The sequence below is a fragment of the Aythya marila genome (assembly GCF_965140915.1).
Source record: "Aythya marila genome assembly, chromosome: 7".
Classification (NCBI taxonomy): domain Eukaryota; kingdom Metazoa; phylum Chordata; class Aves; order Anseriformes; family Anatidae; genus Aythya; species Aythya marila.
In genome coordinates this window covers 20,537,373-20,556,150 of record NC_139048.1, presented here as the reverse complement: position 1 = coordinate 20,556,150, position 18,778 = coordinate 20,537,373, and the positions used below count along the sequence as shown (strand labels likewise).

Below are 18,778 nucleotides of genomic sequence, written 5' to 3'. Positions count from 1 at the left end.
CTTCCCAAGAACATTCTTTGTGTTTCTTTTTTCTTTCAAAGTTAGAGCAGATACAGTGGGTTATCCTCCAGTGCAAAGAACTAAGCTGACTGGCCCACAAAAGCAATAAACCTAAATAAAACAGTCTATTAGAGACCCACTAATATGATCACTTCTCATTCATGTGAACTACCATAAAAGGGGTGTTACAAACCGCATGGTCCAGGCAATAGCTGCTTCTCAGGAGAAACATAAAAATCAGGCAAGCTACCTCTGCCTCTGGCCAACAATTCCTGCAGAAACCAGACATTTCTCCTGCGTAAAGTATGTGCCAACCCCACTCTGTTGTGAAGTCCTGATATGCTTTATTTGCACCTCCCCAACAGTCCTGCATTTTCTTTGCTTTCCTCTGTTAATATCATTATTCATGAGTATATTGGACACTCAGCACTGGGTTTCCAATGTCATGCTTGTTCCTGCAGCTGCAGAAAGATGATGTATCATTGGTACCATTCCACTCAAACTCACTACTGCTGAGGACACTGGTACTTCTAAGAAAATACCTGTTGCTCAGAGAACAATGAAAGCTTTTAATATATCTTAGAATTGTTATTGTCAAAAATAAGCATATACGGAAAGGGGATGTTACTAGTGACTTTGCTCCTCCTCTGAAGCAGTCTCAGCATCCCAGTGTCATGCAAACTTTGAAAGTACCTGATCTGCAGAAAATGTGTCATGCTAATTTCTAATCGTCTGTAAGTAAAACACAAGGATGAAACCAAAGCACAGGCTTTGCATTTGAGTTAAGCAAAAAAACATCAACAAAATAAGCTGCATTAAGTGATGTAAAGCATATGGCCTAAAACAGAACTTTGTTAAATTACTAGAAGCAACCCTTGCTACATATAACAAGGCTGCTTGCAGAGGCTGTTTAGGGCAAACAGCACCCTGGCTTATGAGCAGAAGCCATTACCCTGTGCTGCTATCCTATTCTCCAGAAAAAATGTGATGATCTAGTTGGAAGATCCATACCTTGGTCTGCTGAAACAGTCCACAAATTCTGCCATAAAAGCAAGAGTGGGTTCTGTGTCTAACTACAAGGTGAAGCTGAACTCCTAGTGACTCCATAAATCCCTGCATCCTGTTCTGACTGCTCCATGTAATGCAACATACTTCTAGCTAGAGGCTGTACCTTCATAGACCACAAAGAAGCCTTTGCCCAGGATGTTACTGCTGCTCCGGAACTCGATCCACAGCCTGCTGTCCGTGGAGATTACTGGATCAGGGATCTTGTCACCACAAAATCTACCTAGAAGGCAGGAAAGAGACAATCAAGATCTCCTGGCTGACTGGCAGCACACCTACTGGTAGCAGGCACCGGTGATTCTAGGAAGCAAAGAGAATCTGTGGTTCAAGGAGCAGTGCTTGTGTAAAACACCCTTTCACTCCCACCACATATACTTTTGAATGAGTTTCTCTTTTTTCCCCATTAATTTTAATTCTCTTCCATTATTAAATACAGATTTCCTTCAGCTGGGAGGAGAATCCAGTAGTCACAGATTCAGCTTTTGTTGCCCTGGTAAGGTCAAAGGGGTTCTTGTTGTAATTACATGATTGGACAAATGAGCTGACAAAGGTGGAAAACCATTCCCTGTCCTTCTGGAGAGAGGACATTAGGGAATGCCCTTTCCACCTGTTAAATCTTGGACACTCCTTCAGCTATTTGCACCCAAACCAAATTGTCCAAGTCAAACCAAGGGTGGGATGTGGCTAAGAGGATTATACGGAATCCCTAAAGAACCATCTAACACAGCTCATCCTGTTACTGGTGCTAAAAGTCCCTTATCTCATCCTCAGTTCTTACTCCTCCAGTAAACCTACTTCTTTGAGGTTAAACCTTCATAGCCATTCAATCTCTTTGTGACCAAGAGCCTTTTTGGTCCACCATGTACTCTGCCATGAGCTCTCTGGTATGCATCAGCACTGGTATATACCTGAAACCCTCAGCAATGGACAATCCTAAAACAGAACAGCTGCAAAAGGCCTCTGCCAAAACAGCCCAAAACACCTCAACAACCCTCAGTTCTAGTGTTCCTCTGCCTGTCTCACCCAGAAGCTCCCCAGGGAAACAGAACAAACACTAAGTATGCACAAAGAGCACATACTGCAAACACAGTTCTTCACTTCAGCTGACAACAGCAGGGCTATGTGCTGAAGGCCTTGGCACCTTGTCCAACTGAATTCCCAGTAGGAGTTTGACAGGGGCAGAGAGCAGTTACTTAGGTTAAAATTCAGTCAGGACAGTAGTGATAAGGATCCTGATCCTGGCCTTGTGAAACCAGACAATTTTTCTCTCCTTTGAAAACCCTCAATTGGGTGAGAACCTGGTTAATGCCTTACTGGCAAGACAACACCTTAGTTTCCACTAGCAGGCTGTATTAATGGTTCCCTACAGTGGATAAAGAGATGGATTTTTTGAGTTCTATTGACTGACTGGCAGAGAAGATTGTGACTTTCCTGTGTATTCAGGGAGGAATGGTTGGCATGAATCTTGTGCACTAGAAGCCAAGAGGCCCCCTGTGTAGTTGTCTGCCCATAATCAGCTGTTGCCACTTTTGTCTCTGCCTGCCTCATCTTCACCATTTGGCAGCCTCAGGAAGCTGATGACCTTCAGGGATGCAAGAGTTCTGCCCCCGTGACAGGCCAGTCAGGGCAAATGAGAATGCACAGAAAGGGAGTTGCGAACTTCACTTCTCTCCAATAGCAGTTTCAACTTTTTCCCCTTGTGGAGTCCCTCACTCAAACATTAGTCTACACCTGAGCTATACTCAGCTGTTCTGTTCTGAGCCTCTGTGCCCCAAAGCTGCCCAGCACTGCTGGGGAAGCATGACACAGGCCTGCAGCATAACAATAGCATCTCCCATCTCCACTCCCAGATACTAACAAACAGCATCAGTGCTGCAAAAAGCTCCTTCCTCTAGGGTCACTGAGCAACTGCCTCCTGGATTTATACTTGCAGTTTAACACGGGTGTCAAGGAGAGGAAACGCAGATGAGGAACTAGAATGATCAAGCTCCTCAGAACATGATAAAGGGCCCATTCATAAAAAGTTATATACCATTTAAAGGCTGGCTTTTCACACACTTCCCTGGGAAAATATGCAGCGCACATGTACTTTTTTTTTTTTTCTTTGCAAGAAGTCCATGCTTTCACAATTCACACTAATCCCCCTCCCCGCCCCCTGCTGAATTGCCGTCTGTCTGCCTCTTCCGAGCTAATTTCATGGGCTCAGCCCCTTGTGGGAGCTGTGGCCACTCAAGCGGTGTCTCATTCCAGATGGAAACACTCACAAGTACACCTGCATGAAGGTGACAGGGAGGTGGCTTGGCTTCTGAAATACTCCACAGAAAAAAATAAATAACGGGGACCTAAGTTAAAGCCACTGGAGCGATGTTACCTGATATATATGCAGCAGAAAACAATAGCTGCTACCAACCCCAAAACAAACAGGAAGCAATAAAAACAGCAGCCAACTCCGTGCTGAAACACAGGCCCATAGAAACCTCTAGAGAGCAGTACAGCTCCAGCCTAAGAACTTCATTCTGTATTACAGCTGGAATTTCCCATGGGGCTAAGGTGAGCGCAGCTCCTAAACTTCCATCACCCCACTGACCTCACGCTAGCACAGATATGTGCTGCAGCACTGGGCACAGCACCTCTAACGCAGCTGGTGATGCTACACAAGGTGATTGCTTCTTTACTTTCAGGTGGAAGTAACTGTTAGCATGTAAGGACACTGAAGTGAGAAGATCAGGATCAGAGCCAGTGGCAAAGCTGGGAAAAGTAAGAGGGAACTTTGACTGCCCACTCAGGGTGGGAGAAAACTTGCAATTAGGATAGGAGGAGGCAGAGGAATGAATAGGGAGGACACTGAGGAGGACCTGCACTTTCTTGAGAACTTTGGGAGCAGACGTAGAAGAGAGCCCTTGCACAGTTTGATATCCTAGGCATGGTCAGTAATCCTTGGGCCCAGAGACAATTTCACTGCTAAAAGTACAGACTGTTATGTATGGAACAGTCTGCCCAGAAAAACTATGGATGTCCCATCCCCAGAAGTGTTCAAAGCCAGGCTGGATGGGGCTTTGAGCAACCTGGTCTAGTGGGAGATGTACCTGCTCATGGCAGGGGGCTTGGATTCAGGAAGTCATTAAGATCTCTTCCAATTCAAACTATTCTATGATTCCATGATTTGTATTCTCAAGGAGAAAATTGCAGGAGCTTGGGGCAGGACCTATATGGCTGTTTCGTTCTTATTACCTGATGGTTCTACTCAGATCTTATAGAAAAAAAAACTGTAAAGCTCCAGAGACCACATTTCTAATCACAGCCATGCCCTTCACTCACTTCCCTCTCTGCCTCAGTTCTCAAGCTAGAAAAGGAAGGAATAAAGTCTTTGCTACCAAAAGACTTGGAGCATTGATCATTTGGTGTTAATACAGCAAACTGACATCTCTGGATGGAGACATTAATGCATGGCCAGTGCACTGCCTGTACACAGCCTCCTTCCAGGTAAACCAGCTCCTTCCATGCTGGTTTATGGTGTTTTGTTTGTTTGTTTGCTCTGTCGTTTTTTTCCCCCACAATAAACTTGAAGTAGAACACACAAAATGCAATTAATATGGAACAGCTACTCACCCAGTAATGGAGCCTTCCGCCAGTAGCCATCACGCACCTCCACATAATCATACCAGCAAAGGCGACTTTTAAATAAATCCATTGACGTGAAATTCAACATAATCTGAAAGAACAGATTTTTCTTTGGAATAGGAACTATTTTAAAATGAAGATCCTACAGACTACATGGTTCATCTCTGCTACAGCGTGTATGTGAGTAAGCAGGAAAAAATAGTTGGACAACTGGTTGGAGTTTTAAATCATCTTTTCCTTGAAAAAAGAAGGCTTCTCAAGGAATTTTAATTATACTGTACAGTACATTACAGAAGACAGCATTTTGCTATCCATTCTGTAATTCACACAGTCACTGCTCCACAGCTACTAAAATGCTACTAAAAGAGACATTTTTTTAAAAATTAAAAACAGAATCCTTGGTTTTGATTAACGGAGACACACATTTCCCCAAAATACATGTTTGGGGTTTATTCCCTCATATAAATGTTTCCACTAATAAACAGCTGATTTTGCTGACAAGCTTCCACATTCTGACACTTATATTCACATAATCACTGTGATACAATTATGTTCACTGGCTTTACAGAACAGAGTTCAGCAAGAAAATGTTATCCCGTTTGTCTCCTTCCTCTGTAACAAGGATTACTGGCCTTGCTCTGGGCCTAAGGAAGTCACAGGATGGGATGTACTTGTGGCATTTTTGTCTTTGCACAATTTGACCCTCATATTAATTTATGCATATTGTCTGCCACAGAAGTTGTTTCAAAACCTGGCCTGCTCTTGGTACCTTTTCCTCCTTGCAAAGTTCTCCCTGAAGACAATGGGGAAGACTCAAAACAAGTAAGCTCTGCTTTCCTTTGTTCATTCGAGTCTCAGTCCTAAGCGTGTCTTAAGGGTGGTCCTCAGCAAAGCTGCTCTGCCAAGAAGCTCCCAAGCCGGAACATAAATTATTGCAACCTGGTACGACATGAAAGGCTGAGGGGCTGGCATTAGTGGATTAAGGAAAGGTTTCATTTTCACAGGAAGATAAATAACACAAAAGGAACTGGAAAGCGGACAGAGCAGCTAACCAATGTAGAGCTGGCCTCAGCATTTCAAGGCTGGGAGCAGGGGTCCCATGACAGGGATGTTATGCCCGTATGACAGGGGCAGACCCCTGCTGTCACTCATGACTCCTCAGCTTCCTGCAGGGCCCCATCTTGCTGGCCAATTTTACTTAACTCATCTGACCAGCATTATGTTTGAAAGGTAATTTCCTCAGCTCTCAACTCAATCAGATATACCAGGTGGCACACTGAGTAGCTGAGGAAACTGTCCAGGCAGGGTCTAACTGTGATTTGAGAGAAGGGATCAGAGATCAACTCACAGCCCAGACCTGCAAGGGGGCTCTGTTCCAGAATTACCTCTTCTAAGGACCGCATATTCCTGACCCCATCTCTGGGAGGACAACAACAGCACCCAGGAGCCTTTCCAGGCTTCCTCCCTGCACTCCATGCACGCAGAGATGTGCAGCACAATCTTTTGGCAGCTACTAACACTGTCATCACAGGCAAAAACACACATGCAGAAGTGCAGAGTATACTTTGTCCTTGTGTGGCACCTACCTTCTCCCCTGGGGTCACCGAGATTCTCCAGACACAGTGGGAATAGGAGGGGTAGCCGTTTGGAAAGCCAGGGGCTGAGAAATTCCCTGTTGTATCCTGCAAGGTCTCTCCACAAGCTACGAGAGAGGGGAAAAATAACAGAACAGCAAAAGGAGTGACTCTAAAGGATATTGGGGTCTAATGCAATGTTTGCAGATGACTGCTATGTGGAGGTTGGTGGCTTGTAGTCTAAGGATGTTCATTCATGGTACTGGCACAAGGTCAGCTACCATGTGAGACCTCACCAAAGAGGTATGATGTGAAATTTGTCAGGGTTCCTAGGATAGAAGATTATCAGTAAAAGGACACAGGAGAAACAACTTTTAAAAAGGCACACTTCCTTCATCTTTACACACAACACTTTCAAGGTTTCAGTCCTACTGAGGAATATCTCATCCACTGATAGAACAAAAAATAATAGCCCATTCCACCTTGCAACCCCAAGATTACTGCCAGCAAATCTGTTTTCTCTAATTACCCGCTTCTCTGTGAAGTTCACCCTAGTTTACCACTGTTAAGTGTCTTTTGGGTTAAAACATTGTGAAAAAAAAAAAAAAGGCATGACAAACACCAGTGACCACAGACTTTGTCTGTCCAGCATCTACCCTGGTGTCACACAGCACAGGATAAAATACAAACACCTCAGCTCACTCTGCTGTCCTGCCGCAGCTGACGAAATGTAGATCCCAGAGTGAATTCTGGGAAGCAAATAGTTTGCATGCGTTCCTTTAGGGAACTGCAGCTTCCAACGTGTGGGAAAGCAACAGCTAATTGTAGTTCCTGTTCTCTGTGCCTGGAGAACTTCACTGGAGCAAGGAATGACCGTGTGTATGCCCAGAGCAGCCGACTGCCTAGGTTGCAGAATCACACGTATCAAAGTTCCTATCCCCATCCTTGAGAATACTCACTAGGCACATGCAAACACCCATTCCAGGGAGCGGGGACCTTAGCTTGCCTACTTTCAGGTTGTTTTCCTAATGTCATAACCCACTGATGTTATAAAGCTCCCGTTGAGCTGCAGCTTGGTTTCCTCAGCAATAGCAAGGAAGCTTCCAAAAATCCCTTGTTAAGCAGCAGTCCTTTAAAAGATCTGACAAGACCGAACATCTGGCTCCCTTTCTCATGGAAATGTCAGGGGATGTTCCTCGGCCTCATGCTATCACACAGTCACTAATTTTTCAGCCATGATCACTATTAGATGGGCGGATCAGAAGCTGGAGGTGAAAAGAGACCCGTCCCATTCAAAAAGTTTAATATCTTTAAAAAGGAGAGAGGGAGTCACGTAGGCCAGAATTTCTTAATTTCCCTGAAGTACTTTGACCCACAGTTTGACATGTCAGACTAGATGAACAAAAGGCAGGGACACAAAAGGGTTTTTTTTTGTTCAACCAAGCAGCTCCTAGGGTTGCTCTGGAAGGTAAGTCACTACTAGGAACAAGTTGCACATATTTCAAGGCACAGGTCAGTATGGGTTTTTCCTGTCAGGAAAGCCAAAGGTATTTAAAACTACTAGAAAGAAGCACCACTGAGGAAAACAGGCAGGAAAATACATACACCTGCCCTATAGAAAGAAGCAAATAAATGAAAGTTCAAAACCTACACCCTGCTCCCTCCTCAGGTTGGAGCCCTGAGAACTTCCCTTACCATTATGCAACTACAAAGGAGCATTGCACAGCAAGTTTTAGTTTCAAAGTACCCTGCAGAAATAGCTTCTCTCTCCCCAGACTATCCCAGCATGGTAATGTCATCTCTAATCTTCAGGTGGGCAGAGGTGGGCTGGTGGTAAAAGGACTGCATGTACTGGAGAAGAAATCTGGACAATTATTTTCAGAACAAACACACTCGTTTCCTTTCCATCTCTTGAAAAGATGCAGTACCTTGCTATCTGTAGCATAATCTGTTAGAATCTATTTCCAGTTTCCAGGATGCTCCTGGGACTCTTAGGCAGGAAAAACATAATGGCCCAACAAATAAATATCTCAGTACTTTGTCTGGAGTGGCCACCAGCTTAGGGTTGTTTTAAGAATGCCAATTCTTAACTTACTAAGACAAGGTGTCTTAGTAAACAGGGGATTCCAAGTACACAACTCACCAAGGTATACAGATGCTCTTTTTCTCTGCTCAAAAATCTAGCTGAACAAAGCTGTCCCCATGAAATTATAAAGAAACTAGGAACACACACTATATTATCATAATGACACAGGATAAAGAAGACTGCTATGCTGAACCACAGTGAAGATTTCTGACAGCCCAGACCTAGTTCTCCTAAGTGTAATTACACAGTAACTGGAAAGAATGTGTAATTACAAAGCAGGTACTAACACATCTACTACCAAACACTATTCTGCTAAAGAGTCATGACCTAGCTAACTATCTACATGTTGCAGAGGAGGCTCTCCAGACATGCTGGGAGAGGCTGGCCTTTCAGTGGAGAGGAAGGTGATTGCCTGCACATGCTGGGGGAAGCAGGATGCTAAGAAGCAACACATACCTAGGTGTGGAGCAGTCTCTTGCAGAGGACACCAATAAGCATTACAAATGTACCCTGCTTAGTATCAAAGAAGACAAGAGGTCCAATAAGATTAGTGCTTGGTGCTTCTGGGATCCAAGAAACTGAGCCAAGGTGTTTTTTGCACATGGTTAAGAGGCTAATGCACACCCAAGCTGCTAGAAAGGAATGGAGGTGAAAACCAAAGCAGAAGAGGTGAATACTTCAAAACTCATTTGTAAATGAAGTAGTTGAGAAGCAAGCACTTACTGTTCACCAGTACATCTTTTTGAAAATTCACAGGGAATTGGATGGGATAACAATGCAGGACCATTCTCAATGTAACGTATAACCATTATACAGATAACAGAGCCATATGGGTCTGTTTCCTTTAGCACTGTACAAGATAGCAGGACAGGCTTTTATAGTGACTATATTCATCAAAGCCTCTACTATGCAGCCATTTCAAAACCAGCATTTACTGCAGTAGAATTCATCTTGCCTTCCAGAAATTCCTTCAGCAAATTTCATCCGGTTCCACCTGGCTTGGCACTAACTTTAACCCAGCAGGTGTAAGCTTCAGGGAATTAAAAGCAATTTAAAACAGCAAAGTTTTAGACAGAAAAGTTAAGACAGCCCAAAATGTAGCAGCCAAAAGTCTAATGAGTTGGAAAGCCATGTCTCTTATAATAGACAACAGTCGTTCTGGCTCGTACCAGTGCACACTTGTAACTCTTCTTCCATCATTCTAGATTTTTTTGGCAGTGGGGATTCAAACAGATACTCTCTTACTAAACAGGAAACCACCTGTTGTTCAACTCCTGGATCATGTGGCTGTATTTCACCTAAAAGTCCTCAGCTTGACTACTGAACAAAGTTGTCCTTAACCAATTATCTCAGTCAGATCCTGCTCGAACATACAACCAAGCTCCTTGGTTTTGAACTCCTGAGCTTTGCATTTTGCAGAAGAACATTTTCCAAGCTACAGATTCAAACTGCAGCTGCAGATGTCTGTTTCATTAAAAATACTGCACCCCTTCTCTTCAAATGCAACCTGTGTATAAATTTTGATGTCACACAAAACAAACAAATCAATAGATATTTGAAGAAAGTTGGTTTTGTAGGCTTAAAGCTCTGATCATTCTGCTGCCAAATATTTTCTGAATAGAAATAACCCCTCTGCTAAGTTTTGTGGGGAAAAAAAAAAAAAAACAAGTTTTTACTTTGCAAGTAGAAATCTTGAGACTCAGAAGGGTCCTCTTTTTTTAAAAAAGTTGCTTCATAGCTTTTAGTTTGACTTTAACCTCAGGCCAAAAGCAGCTTTTCAGTTTGCCTCAAGAAATCTGAATTTGTAGTCAATGCTTCCAGCTAAGAGGCTGAAAAGTCTAACTTGATTAAGTCTGACTCAATCAAAAATGTGGTGCAAGGCATCCCTATTTATTCATTTATTTTTGGAGTATTCTAACAACCCAATCCCTAAAGCAAATTGAGGTAATTTTTCTAGAACTTCATCTTCTTCAGCCAAAAGGGGATTTACTTGAAAAAAATATGATTTGTAAAAAGAAAAAAAATTGTTAGTTAAGATTAGCACACCTAGGAAAGTTACATCCCTCACTATAAACTAAGCAGTGATCCCCAAACATCATGGACCCTGAAGTACTGCTGATCCTCACAATTTATTCTAGACCCTTATGAACCCATATTCTCTGATCTATACCTAGAGAAGACATATACCTAGAGAGAGGATTTGCACACCAACTACAGACCATTTTCTGTGGCTTTTCAGCACAGATCAGTGCTAGCCAGCTGTTAACTTACAATATGACTTTGTATACCAGCAAAACTTCTCTCTCCTTCCCACCTTCTCCCCTCTCCCTGTTATATGCTTATCCCAGGCAGATTAACCTTTTGTTCTGTTTAGCACACACTGATCTGGGAAAGGTTTACGATCAATCGAAGCCATTCTCAATCAGATCAATATGCTGGCCAGACTCACCCACTTCGATAAACTTCCCAACCACACTTGCAAAAGTCCTTTTTTCCCTCCCTGCATTATTACAAATGTTAAGAGTCATTCTGCAAAACTAGGGCAACTCTCTCATTATCTAGTGTCTTCTCATAGATGTTCTGCTACCAGCAGATACTCAGAGCTAGTTAAATTTTCTCCCTCCAACCATAACACCTTCCATGCTACCTCTGTTCTCATTTGCTGCGGTCCACGACACAGGTGCCAGACAGAGTGCCATCTTTCCTTGAAGCATCTCTTTACATCCTGATATTCTACTTGTTCTTAAGTCTGGCAGGATTCTTCTCTGAAATCTGTTTTTCTCTATTGATCTATTCAGCTAAAACTGTTGTATAAGCTTTTACTAACATCTCCAATTTAAAAGGATTCTTTTATTCTGGTGGATAAATTTAGTCTCTAAATCATAGCTGTGACACCAATGCTCCTTTTGCCAATCTTTGCAGACTTCAGATAAAGCAGGATTCAGACTATCTGTCTTTAGTATTCATATACATTTAGATAGGTTCTCAATCAAAGCTCTTCCCAGTCTATCACATCTTCTGCAGCAGAAAGAAGGATGCAACCCTCCCCTCAGCAGTCCAAAGCAACAGCTTCTAGTACCTGGCTGTTTCAAAAATCTTTGAGCTGTCTTCCATGTTACTCCCAAAGTCTTAGTGCAACACACACCATAACCACTTAGGATTTCATTAAAGCTCTCCCTTGGGACAACACCTATATAAAAAATCAACAGTTTGACAGCTGGTATGAGGAGACTCCAACATACCAGATACCAAAGCCCTAAAACAGGAATACTGGCAAAGTACTAATAGGAGACACACGTTAGACAAGATCAGTTCTCCCACAGCTTCAGCTTGAAGCACTGGATGGCCTACATTTCCTGAGTCCTTTCATCAAAGAGATTGTTAACGTGCTCTTGAACTCCCATGCTTTTCAGCATTGTCTATGATAAAGCAGGAGCTCTTCCCACAAGCCATATTTACCTGGGCACTTGTACAACTTCCTCGCCTGAGCAATGTCTCCCTGACTCAGGCGAATACGCTGACCAATAGTTGGCCGGACCCCATTATCATCACGACGGGGAAGGATGGTGTCGAGGAAAACCCCTCTAAAGGGAAGAACAGAGAGACAAAGAGTAGTGAAGTAAGAAATGTGACATAATGCACAGAAAGCTATCCTGGCAGGCCTCCCACTCCATTTCCTTGAGCAAGTATCCCATGCTAACAAGAAAGAGTAATACGGATTTTAACAACTGCATGTCTTGAGGTGGCCATCTCCCTGTAGCAGATAGCTTCCAAATGTACAGGCAAGTTTGCCAAGCCAGTAAATTCTTTTTATATATCAGAATTGCCACTGTTTGGTGTTTCAGCATAGACACATCCATTGCCATAAATCAGAAAAAGCAATGAAATATTCTTGCAGAAGGTTCATGGCACATCTGGCTTAGCAGGAGCACAGATTGGACACATGAGCAGAGGGAAGGGCTATTTGTTCAGTAGCAGGTGGGGTTGGACCAGCAGTGGCTGTGGTTGCCACAGATGAGAAACAGATCGAGTGTTCTACCTTTGTTCTGCATGAGTTTCCAGGCTAATAACTCCATTTGTCTCTGCCTTTTTTCCCTTGCTACTATTTCTTCCACATTGTACTTCATACTTGGGAGCTCTCTACTGCACTTCTGATCTCAGTCCAGCAAAGGATTTAAGCTCAGGCCTCACTTCCATCCAAATGCAAAGTCAATGCACACATGCAAGAGCCTGCACGCAAGAGAACATTAAGGCTGCACAGCTAATGTGGGAGGAAAGAATCAGAAAATGGAACGCCAGGTTGGTAAAAATTGGAGCTCTAGTAGTCAGACTGTCCGGTTCACAGGAGCCATTTCACCACATCCCTGAGTGTCTGACGGGCCTGACAGTGCCAATGCTAACAATGAGTTTGAAGCTTCGGCATCAGCTCCGTGATGCAGTTCTCTTTCTGAAGGAATGGATACTAGTTCACAGAGTCAAATGGAAAAGTCAGGGCAGAAGCAGTAATTTTAGTGCTGCAAGTCCTGATATAAGAATCTTCAGGTATGGGTTAAGCTTATTCATTGGGCTGCTCAGCTGAGTAAGGACATCAAGAAGTTTCAGATAGTTTTTGCTTTGGCTTAATTTTAAATAAATACTACAAGCAGAGTATGTAGATCACAGCTGTCCAAAGCTGTAGTTAGCATTCTTGAACAGAAAATATCATTCAATTAAACATATTTTGTGGGAAAAAATCGTTTGTAAATATTTGATTTGACAGAAGAAATAGAGGGGAAGGAATTTAATCTGCTTAAGAAATGAATCGACTCTTGCAAGGAAGGTTTTTTTTTTTTTTTTTTTTTTTTCCCCAGCGGTATGAAAATTCCTGATCAGCAATAAAATCAGTGCTTACGAGTTCTGAGGTAAGCCCATCAAATGTTGATTGACAAATTCAGGCTGGCGTTCTACAAGCCAGCTGCATGCTTCAATCTGAATTTATTTATGTATCAAAAATACATACTCCAATTCCAGAAACAACATGAACACAGAGGCAGATCAATCTGCTCATGGTAATTTTGCAAGCCATCTCTGGAGTTCATAAAAGAACTTGGCATGTGGCAGGGACATAGTTCTGTGGCAGTGAAAGGCTTTCTGCTGATTCCCAGGCTTAACCAGCGAGGACTAACAAAGTTTAACTGAGTAACCACCACTTGTGCATGTAAACCTTTGGTTCTTTTGACCATTCCAGCCCACACAACTGCATACACATAGCCTCCAGCCTCCTGCACATAACATACATCTAGGGTATTGCTCACACAAAGCAAACAACCCACAACTTCAAATTACCTTGTGATCCCTTATTACCTGCCAAACACATTTTCTTCCAGAAGGATGTACCCTAGGCTGGGGCAGGAAGATTTAAGGTTTCACTTTTTTCCACCAACTGAATTTTGTACTCCCCTCACAAGCATTGCTGAACACAGCTCTAAGGAGGCAATATTCCTATCATTTCACAGTCAAACTGAGAACAAAGGAGAGTCCTTCTGTCCTAAACCTCATAGGTTCCAGCAGTTCCATGCTGCCCAACCAAACCCCATTTGGTTAGGAATACTGATGATGTTAAGATGCATGTTTGGTAAGTGTCTCTAAGAGCACCAATACTTTGCTTCACAAATTAATAAACACCAAGCAGATACCATTAAACAAAGCAGTTCAGGCAGTATAACACCAGAACCATTCTTGAATAAGATACCTAACCTCTTCTTCCAGACTGAGGAAGAGAACCAGAATACCATATGCCCCTTTCTCCTGATGTGAAGGCATACATGTAGGCAGAGCATGCATTAGTTGCCCAATGCATTGGTTAAGTCAAGCACAACCCACCACGGCTATCAGCTGAGAATGACAGAGTTTCAGTAGAGATGCTCTACTGAAAAGTCATTAAGATTCCTAAGAGTCTTTAAGATTCACGTAGCACCACAAATGTGTTATGCAAATATCATGAAGTTATCAACTAATCTCGAGAAATGCTGATAATTCACTGTCCCATCTGAGGTCAATAGAGACAGGTGTTTAAACCACCACTCAAGGAAGCATATATTTAATGCAGGTTAAGCACCCAACTTCAGACAGCTACAGTTTGTCCCTACTCTGTAGTTACAACCCCATCTGAAGAAGAGAGACAACATAACCCTACTTCACACAGTAAAACCTGTGGAGGATATAAGTGTGGAGGATTAGGATGGTGTGTTGCAAATACATGAAGATTCCCCTTGCCTTGCAGACAGTGCTTCCTGCACCCTGACTCAAACAGAAGCTTCGCAGAAAAGCAGAGCCATGTGCTGTAACTCCAGGACATACTGCCATGCCTACTACCAAGAGGCTTACTGAACTAAGGTAATCCACTATTTGCTTAGGAGTCTAAAGGTTTAAACTTTCTTGTTGTTAGACTGCCATTTGTAGATCTTGAAAGCAATAACAGAAATTGTTTTATGAGACAGCAAAATTCAACATAATTTGCTTCCATGTTTGTAAAGAATGCACCGGGAAATAAAAGCCACATTTTTCAAAAGCACCATTGGAAGCAATTTCCACTGCTAGGGCTCATTGCGTCTCAGAAAAACTGTACATTTCTGTCCTAGGCACAAAGATTAGAATAAAAATTGCCTAGGAATTGCAGCAGTATTTGAACATGTGAAACATCACTTGATTTGTTATCACCAGTATTCACCAGGAGTTATAAGCAACAAAGAGTTGTGCTGACTGCTATGTAGGAGTTACTTCAAGACAATTGCGTTGCAGGTGCAGCTTTAGAGACTCTTGTGCCAGATTATTCATAATCCTTCATGTTCTCCTCATTCATACGTTGTTCTCCACTGGTATGGTGCTCATACCATCTTTTTCCTACATGGACTTTCTATAGTCTGCTGATGTATTAACCTGCTACAGTCCTTCTTTTTCTAAGGTTATGCAGCGTCTCTCACATCTAGCTACTAGGAATAATGAACCTTGCTAGAACTTAGCGTCTTCATGGGCTCTATGCCTTTGTTAGTTGCAGTTGTCTAATACCTGTAAAATTCAGTAAGGTGGGAAGGAGACATGCACACACTCACAAATCTGTATCCATGCTCATTGGTCAAAGCAAGCGTCATTCCCCAGGTCAGCAGATCTCAAGACAGGCTTTGGTAAAATAAAAGCCTGTTCCCAGCACTGCCTATTTACCCTGAAAGCACAATCAGCCCACAGATCCACTTAGTGCTCAGTTCAATTCCTGCACAAAGATTGGTACTGGGGTGAGGGTGGGTCACAGAGACAAAAGACTTAAAGAAAACAGACTTAAAAATCCTATTAAGCACCAATTTAAATTTAGAAGGACTCTTGCCATTTTTATCCCTTTTTGGCCCAGCAGTGTTCTGAAGGACCGTGGTTTTCAAGAGAGACAGACTCAAAGGTATCCACGATATAAATGGCAGTAATAACTTAATCCTGCTTTTGTGCAAGACAATTCCAACCATTTAGAGCCTAGCGAATGCTGGAAGGATCTAGCAGATGCCTCAAGGGAAGAAAAATTGTTTGCTTTGGGTATCTGATCCAAAGAAATCTCTAAAGGCTGCAAAGCACCCTTGCCCAGCCACCATCTCCTCCTGCCAGAACAAGCAACACTTTAGCAAGTTTGATAATTTCCCCCTGGTTGATGCAAAGTTTCAGAAACAAAAGCACAAAACAATAGGCTCAGTACTCCCATACAGCTGGCAAATAAAATAAAAAAGCCCCAAGGGCATATTTAATTTCAGCAACAAAAAAGCTCTTGAGAGCATGAATATTTGTGCTCTACCTCTCATCCCCTTCACTTGGGATATATCGTGAAGGAAAGCTCCTATTCTATTTATGGAAAAACCTTCAAAATGTAGCAAAATGGAGCTGGTCATCCAGTAGCTCTCATTCCAAATCCAGGACATAAATAAGTATACTAATTTCACCTCACCACACCTTCCCAGTAGAGCTCTCTGCTCAGAAAATGGGCTGCATCTGGAGGGACGACATGGGAGTTAAGGGCAAATAACACCCCACACAGAAATTGGCCAATTAGCTGGGTCAGGAATGGGGCTGAAAAGTACTCCATGAGCAACCCAATCACACAGAATTACAAAGTTGCAAGGCTATGATCTAGAACACATACACAAACGGTTAAAAATACCCAAGCAATTAAAAATCGTGACCTACAGTTTCAAGTCCTTGGCAAAGTTGCTGGGGGCTCAGAAGGTAATATTGTAACTCAAAAGCAAGAGCTGCACAACCATGAGATTCAAAGCTGATTTTAGCATTATCCCCTTGCAGATGGGCAGATACACACACATACACGCTGGCTGGGAAGGCTGCAAAACATGCTAACACAGCTTTGGAAAGTCTCTTGGATTACCAGTATTAGGTGAATACAGTAAGCAGGGAAAAAACAGTAGTCTGCAATAACTCTCTTCACATACCTTGCTTTTTCAAACAGATATTTCTCCAGGTATTCTACACAGCTAATGATGACTGCTAAAAATAGTAGTAAGGACAGATAGTCTATAATTCTCACCTGGAGAATGTGTTCCTAGCATAGTGCATGATGCTGTCAAAGTCGTAAGTCTCTCCCAGCGAGTTCACTTCCCCAGCTTCCATCTTTAAAAAGTTGTACTCCTGACCTGTGTTACCATACAAAGTGAAAAAAAAAATCACTTAAAAAGTTTAAAAAAAAAAATCCTTCCTGATCTAAGAATCTAGAATTAAAGGAATATCCTCCTACATTCCAACAGTTCCTGCTGGACATCCAAAATCTCTACTTGTTCAACTATTTTGGCCCTTATTCTAGGGAAGGACTAGCAGTATTTTTATTTCATCCCAGCTCACAGACCACTAGGGTTTTGCATAAGCCCAGCAAGGAAGACGATTTCCACCCAGCCAAAAGCAAAGCAGAATAACCAGAAGTGCCATTTTACCTTGCTGTATATTCTCCCTGATGATTGTGACATGCTGGTCTCTGTCAGGCCGTGTGTGCTCATGCCAGAAACCTACCACATGACCCAGCTCATGAGCCACAATCCCAAATTTGTCACAGTTCTTTCCAATGGATATGGCCTGAGGGCCCCCACCTCGGCGGCCCACATATGAGCAGCATCTGGAAAAGAAAACCCACAAACCCATACAGGTCATCATTGAATTGGGAACGTCTGAGACAGGGACAGGCCAGCAGTTTCATACACTATATGTACTTAAATGTGCAAGTGTGTATATATATACAGATATATATAATATGTATGCATGCACACAGTTGTATGTGTATGTGTATCTAGAAAGAAATAATTGCATGTTTGTAAAAATGCATACATTCACCTTAAGTGTTATCCTAGGAAAAGAAACCATAAAGGACAGATTCCCCCCATATTTATTCTGACCAGAGACAGACTTACAAAGCCATATAATAAAAGACACATCTGCAACATAGCTTCAGGGAATGTATGTATTGCTTACCCACATGTTCTGTATGTGAACACAATGAAACTCTCTTCATCAGTTCTCTCCACAAATGTCACACAAGTGTGCTTCTCCCAGTGTCTCATAGCTTGCTTGAAGATAGCTCTTTGGGTTCCTGAAAAATAAATCCAAGAATAGCCAACAGTGAAGGCCTGGCTTTCAAGAAAATCTCTAACAGATGTTATAGGAATAGGGGTACAGTCAACCTTTCCAATAGTCAATCCCATACCTGTAGACACCTACAGGAATCTGGAACCCTATTCGTACTTCTGCACTAACTTACTGTATCATAGTTTTCTCTCTTTCTGTGTTTGATGAATTAATGGCTCTAATTAAACAGGCTACAAACTTGATTAAGCACATCAGTGTTTCTTCATAAAAAAATGTCACCTCATCAGGTAAAGGTCACTCTGGCATAGCTCCTGAGTATTCTGCTCTGTGCACCAGTTACTCAGTGACATGCTGCAACATAAAATCACCATGCACAGCTTTCAAGGCCCAGGAATCTCACATCACTGCTACACGTGCTCTACAAAACTGAGGCAAAACTATTGCCAGATAATTTATCTTTAAAATCAGAACCAAAAGCAGTATTGTAGCTAGAGGCGGAGTGGTCTGAGGGCTGTGTAAGAAGGCAGAGATACACTGCTGGTCTGTGCTTGAACTCAGGGACAAATCAGGAGTTGAACAGGAAGACGCCTGCAAGAAGGGTATTATGCCTGGCTCACACTAGCAAGAAGACAGGCAACAACACTTTGCCTCCCCAGGGAGCAGGATACCAGCAGTGGTCACTCAGCTGCTTCCAGAACAGTCACACAGACAGCCAGGAAGTGATGCCCCAGACGTGGCTCCAGGAGGCCTCACTACAGTACTGTCTTTCCAACATAGCCTCCGGGATACACAGGGCTACAGAGTAAGCTGCCACTCTCAAGAAAGACTA

The 18,778-nt window shown here is 42.7% G+C and overlaps 1 protein-coding gene across 6 annotated transcripts in view; it reads right to left on the bottom strand.

Annotated features, from left to right (window-relative positions):
• LOC309880417 (tolloid-like protein 2) overlaps positions 1-18,778 on the bottom strand; it is a 118,616-nt gene that overhangs the window by 50,795 nt on the left and 49,043 nt on the right. For 5 of the 6 annotated variants that reach the window (XM_082765348.1, XM_082765347.1, XM_082765349.1 and 2 more), the window contains 7 exons: positions 17,836-17,953; positions 17,304-17,482; positions 16,904-17,009; positions 11,806-11,930; positions 6,273-6,388; positions 4,675-4,777; positions 1,172-1,288 (listed from right to left, as the gene is read on the bottom strand). In XM_082765348.1, coding sequence (XP_082621474.1) covers positions 1,172-1,288; positions 4,675-4,777; positions 6,273-6,388; positions 11,806-11,930; positions 16,904-17,009; positions 17,304-17,482; positions 17,836-17,953 — 864 coding nt within the window. The remainder of the gene's footprint in view (positions 1-1,171; positions 1,289-4,674; positions 4,778-6,272; positions 6,389-11,805; positions 11,931-16,903; positions 17,010-17,303; positions 17,483-17,835; positions 17,954-18,778) is intronic. The other variant, XM_082765351.1, reaches the window with a different exon arrangement.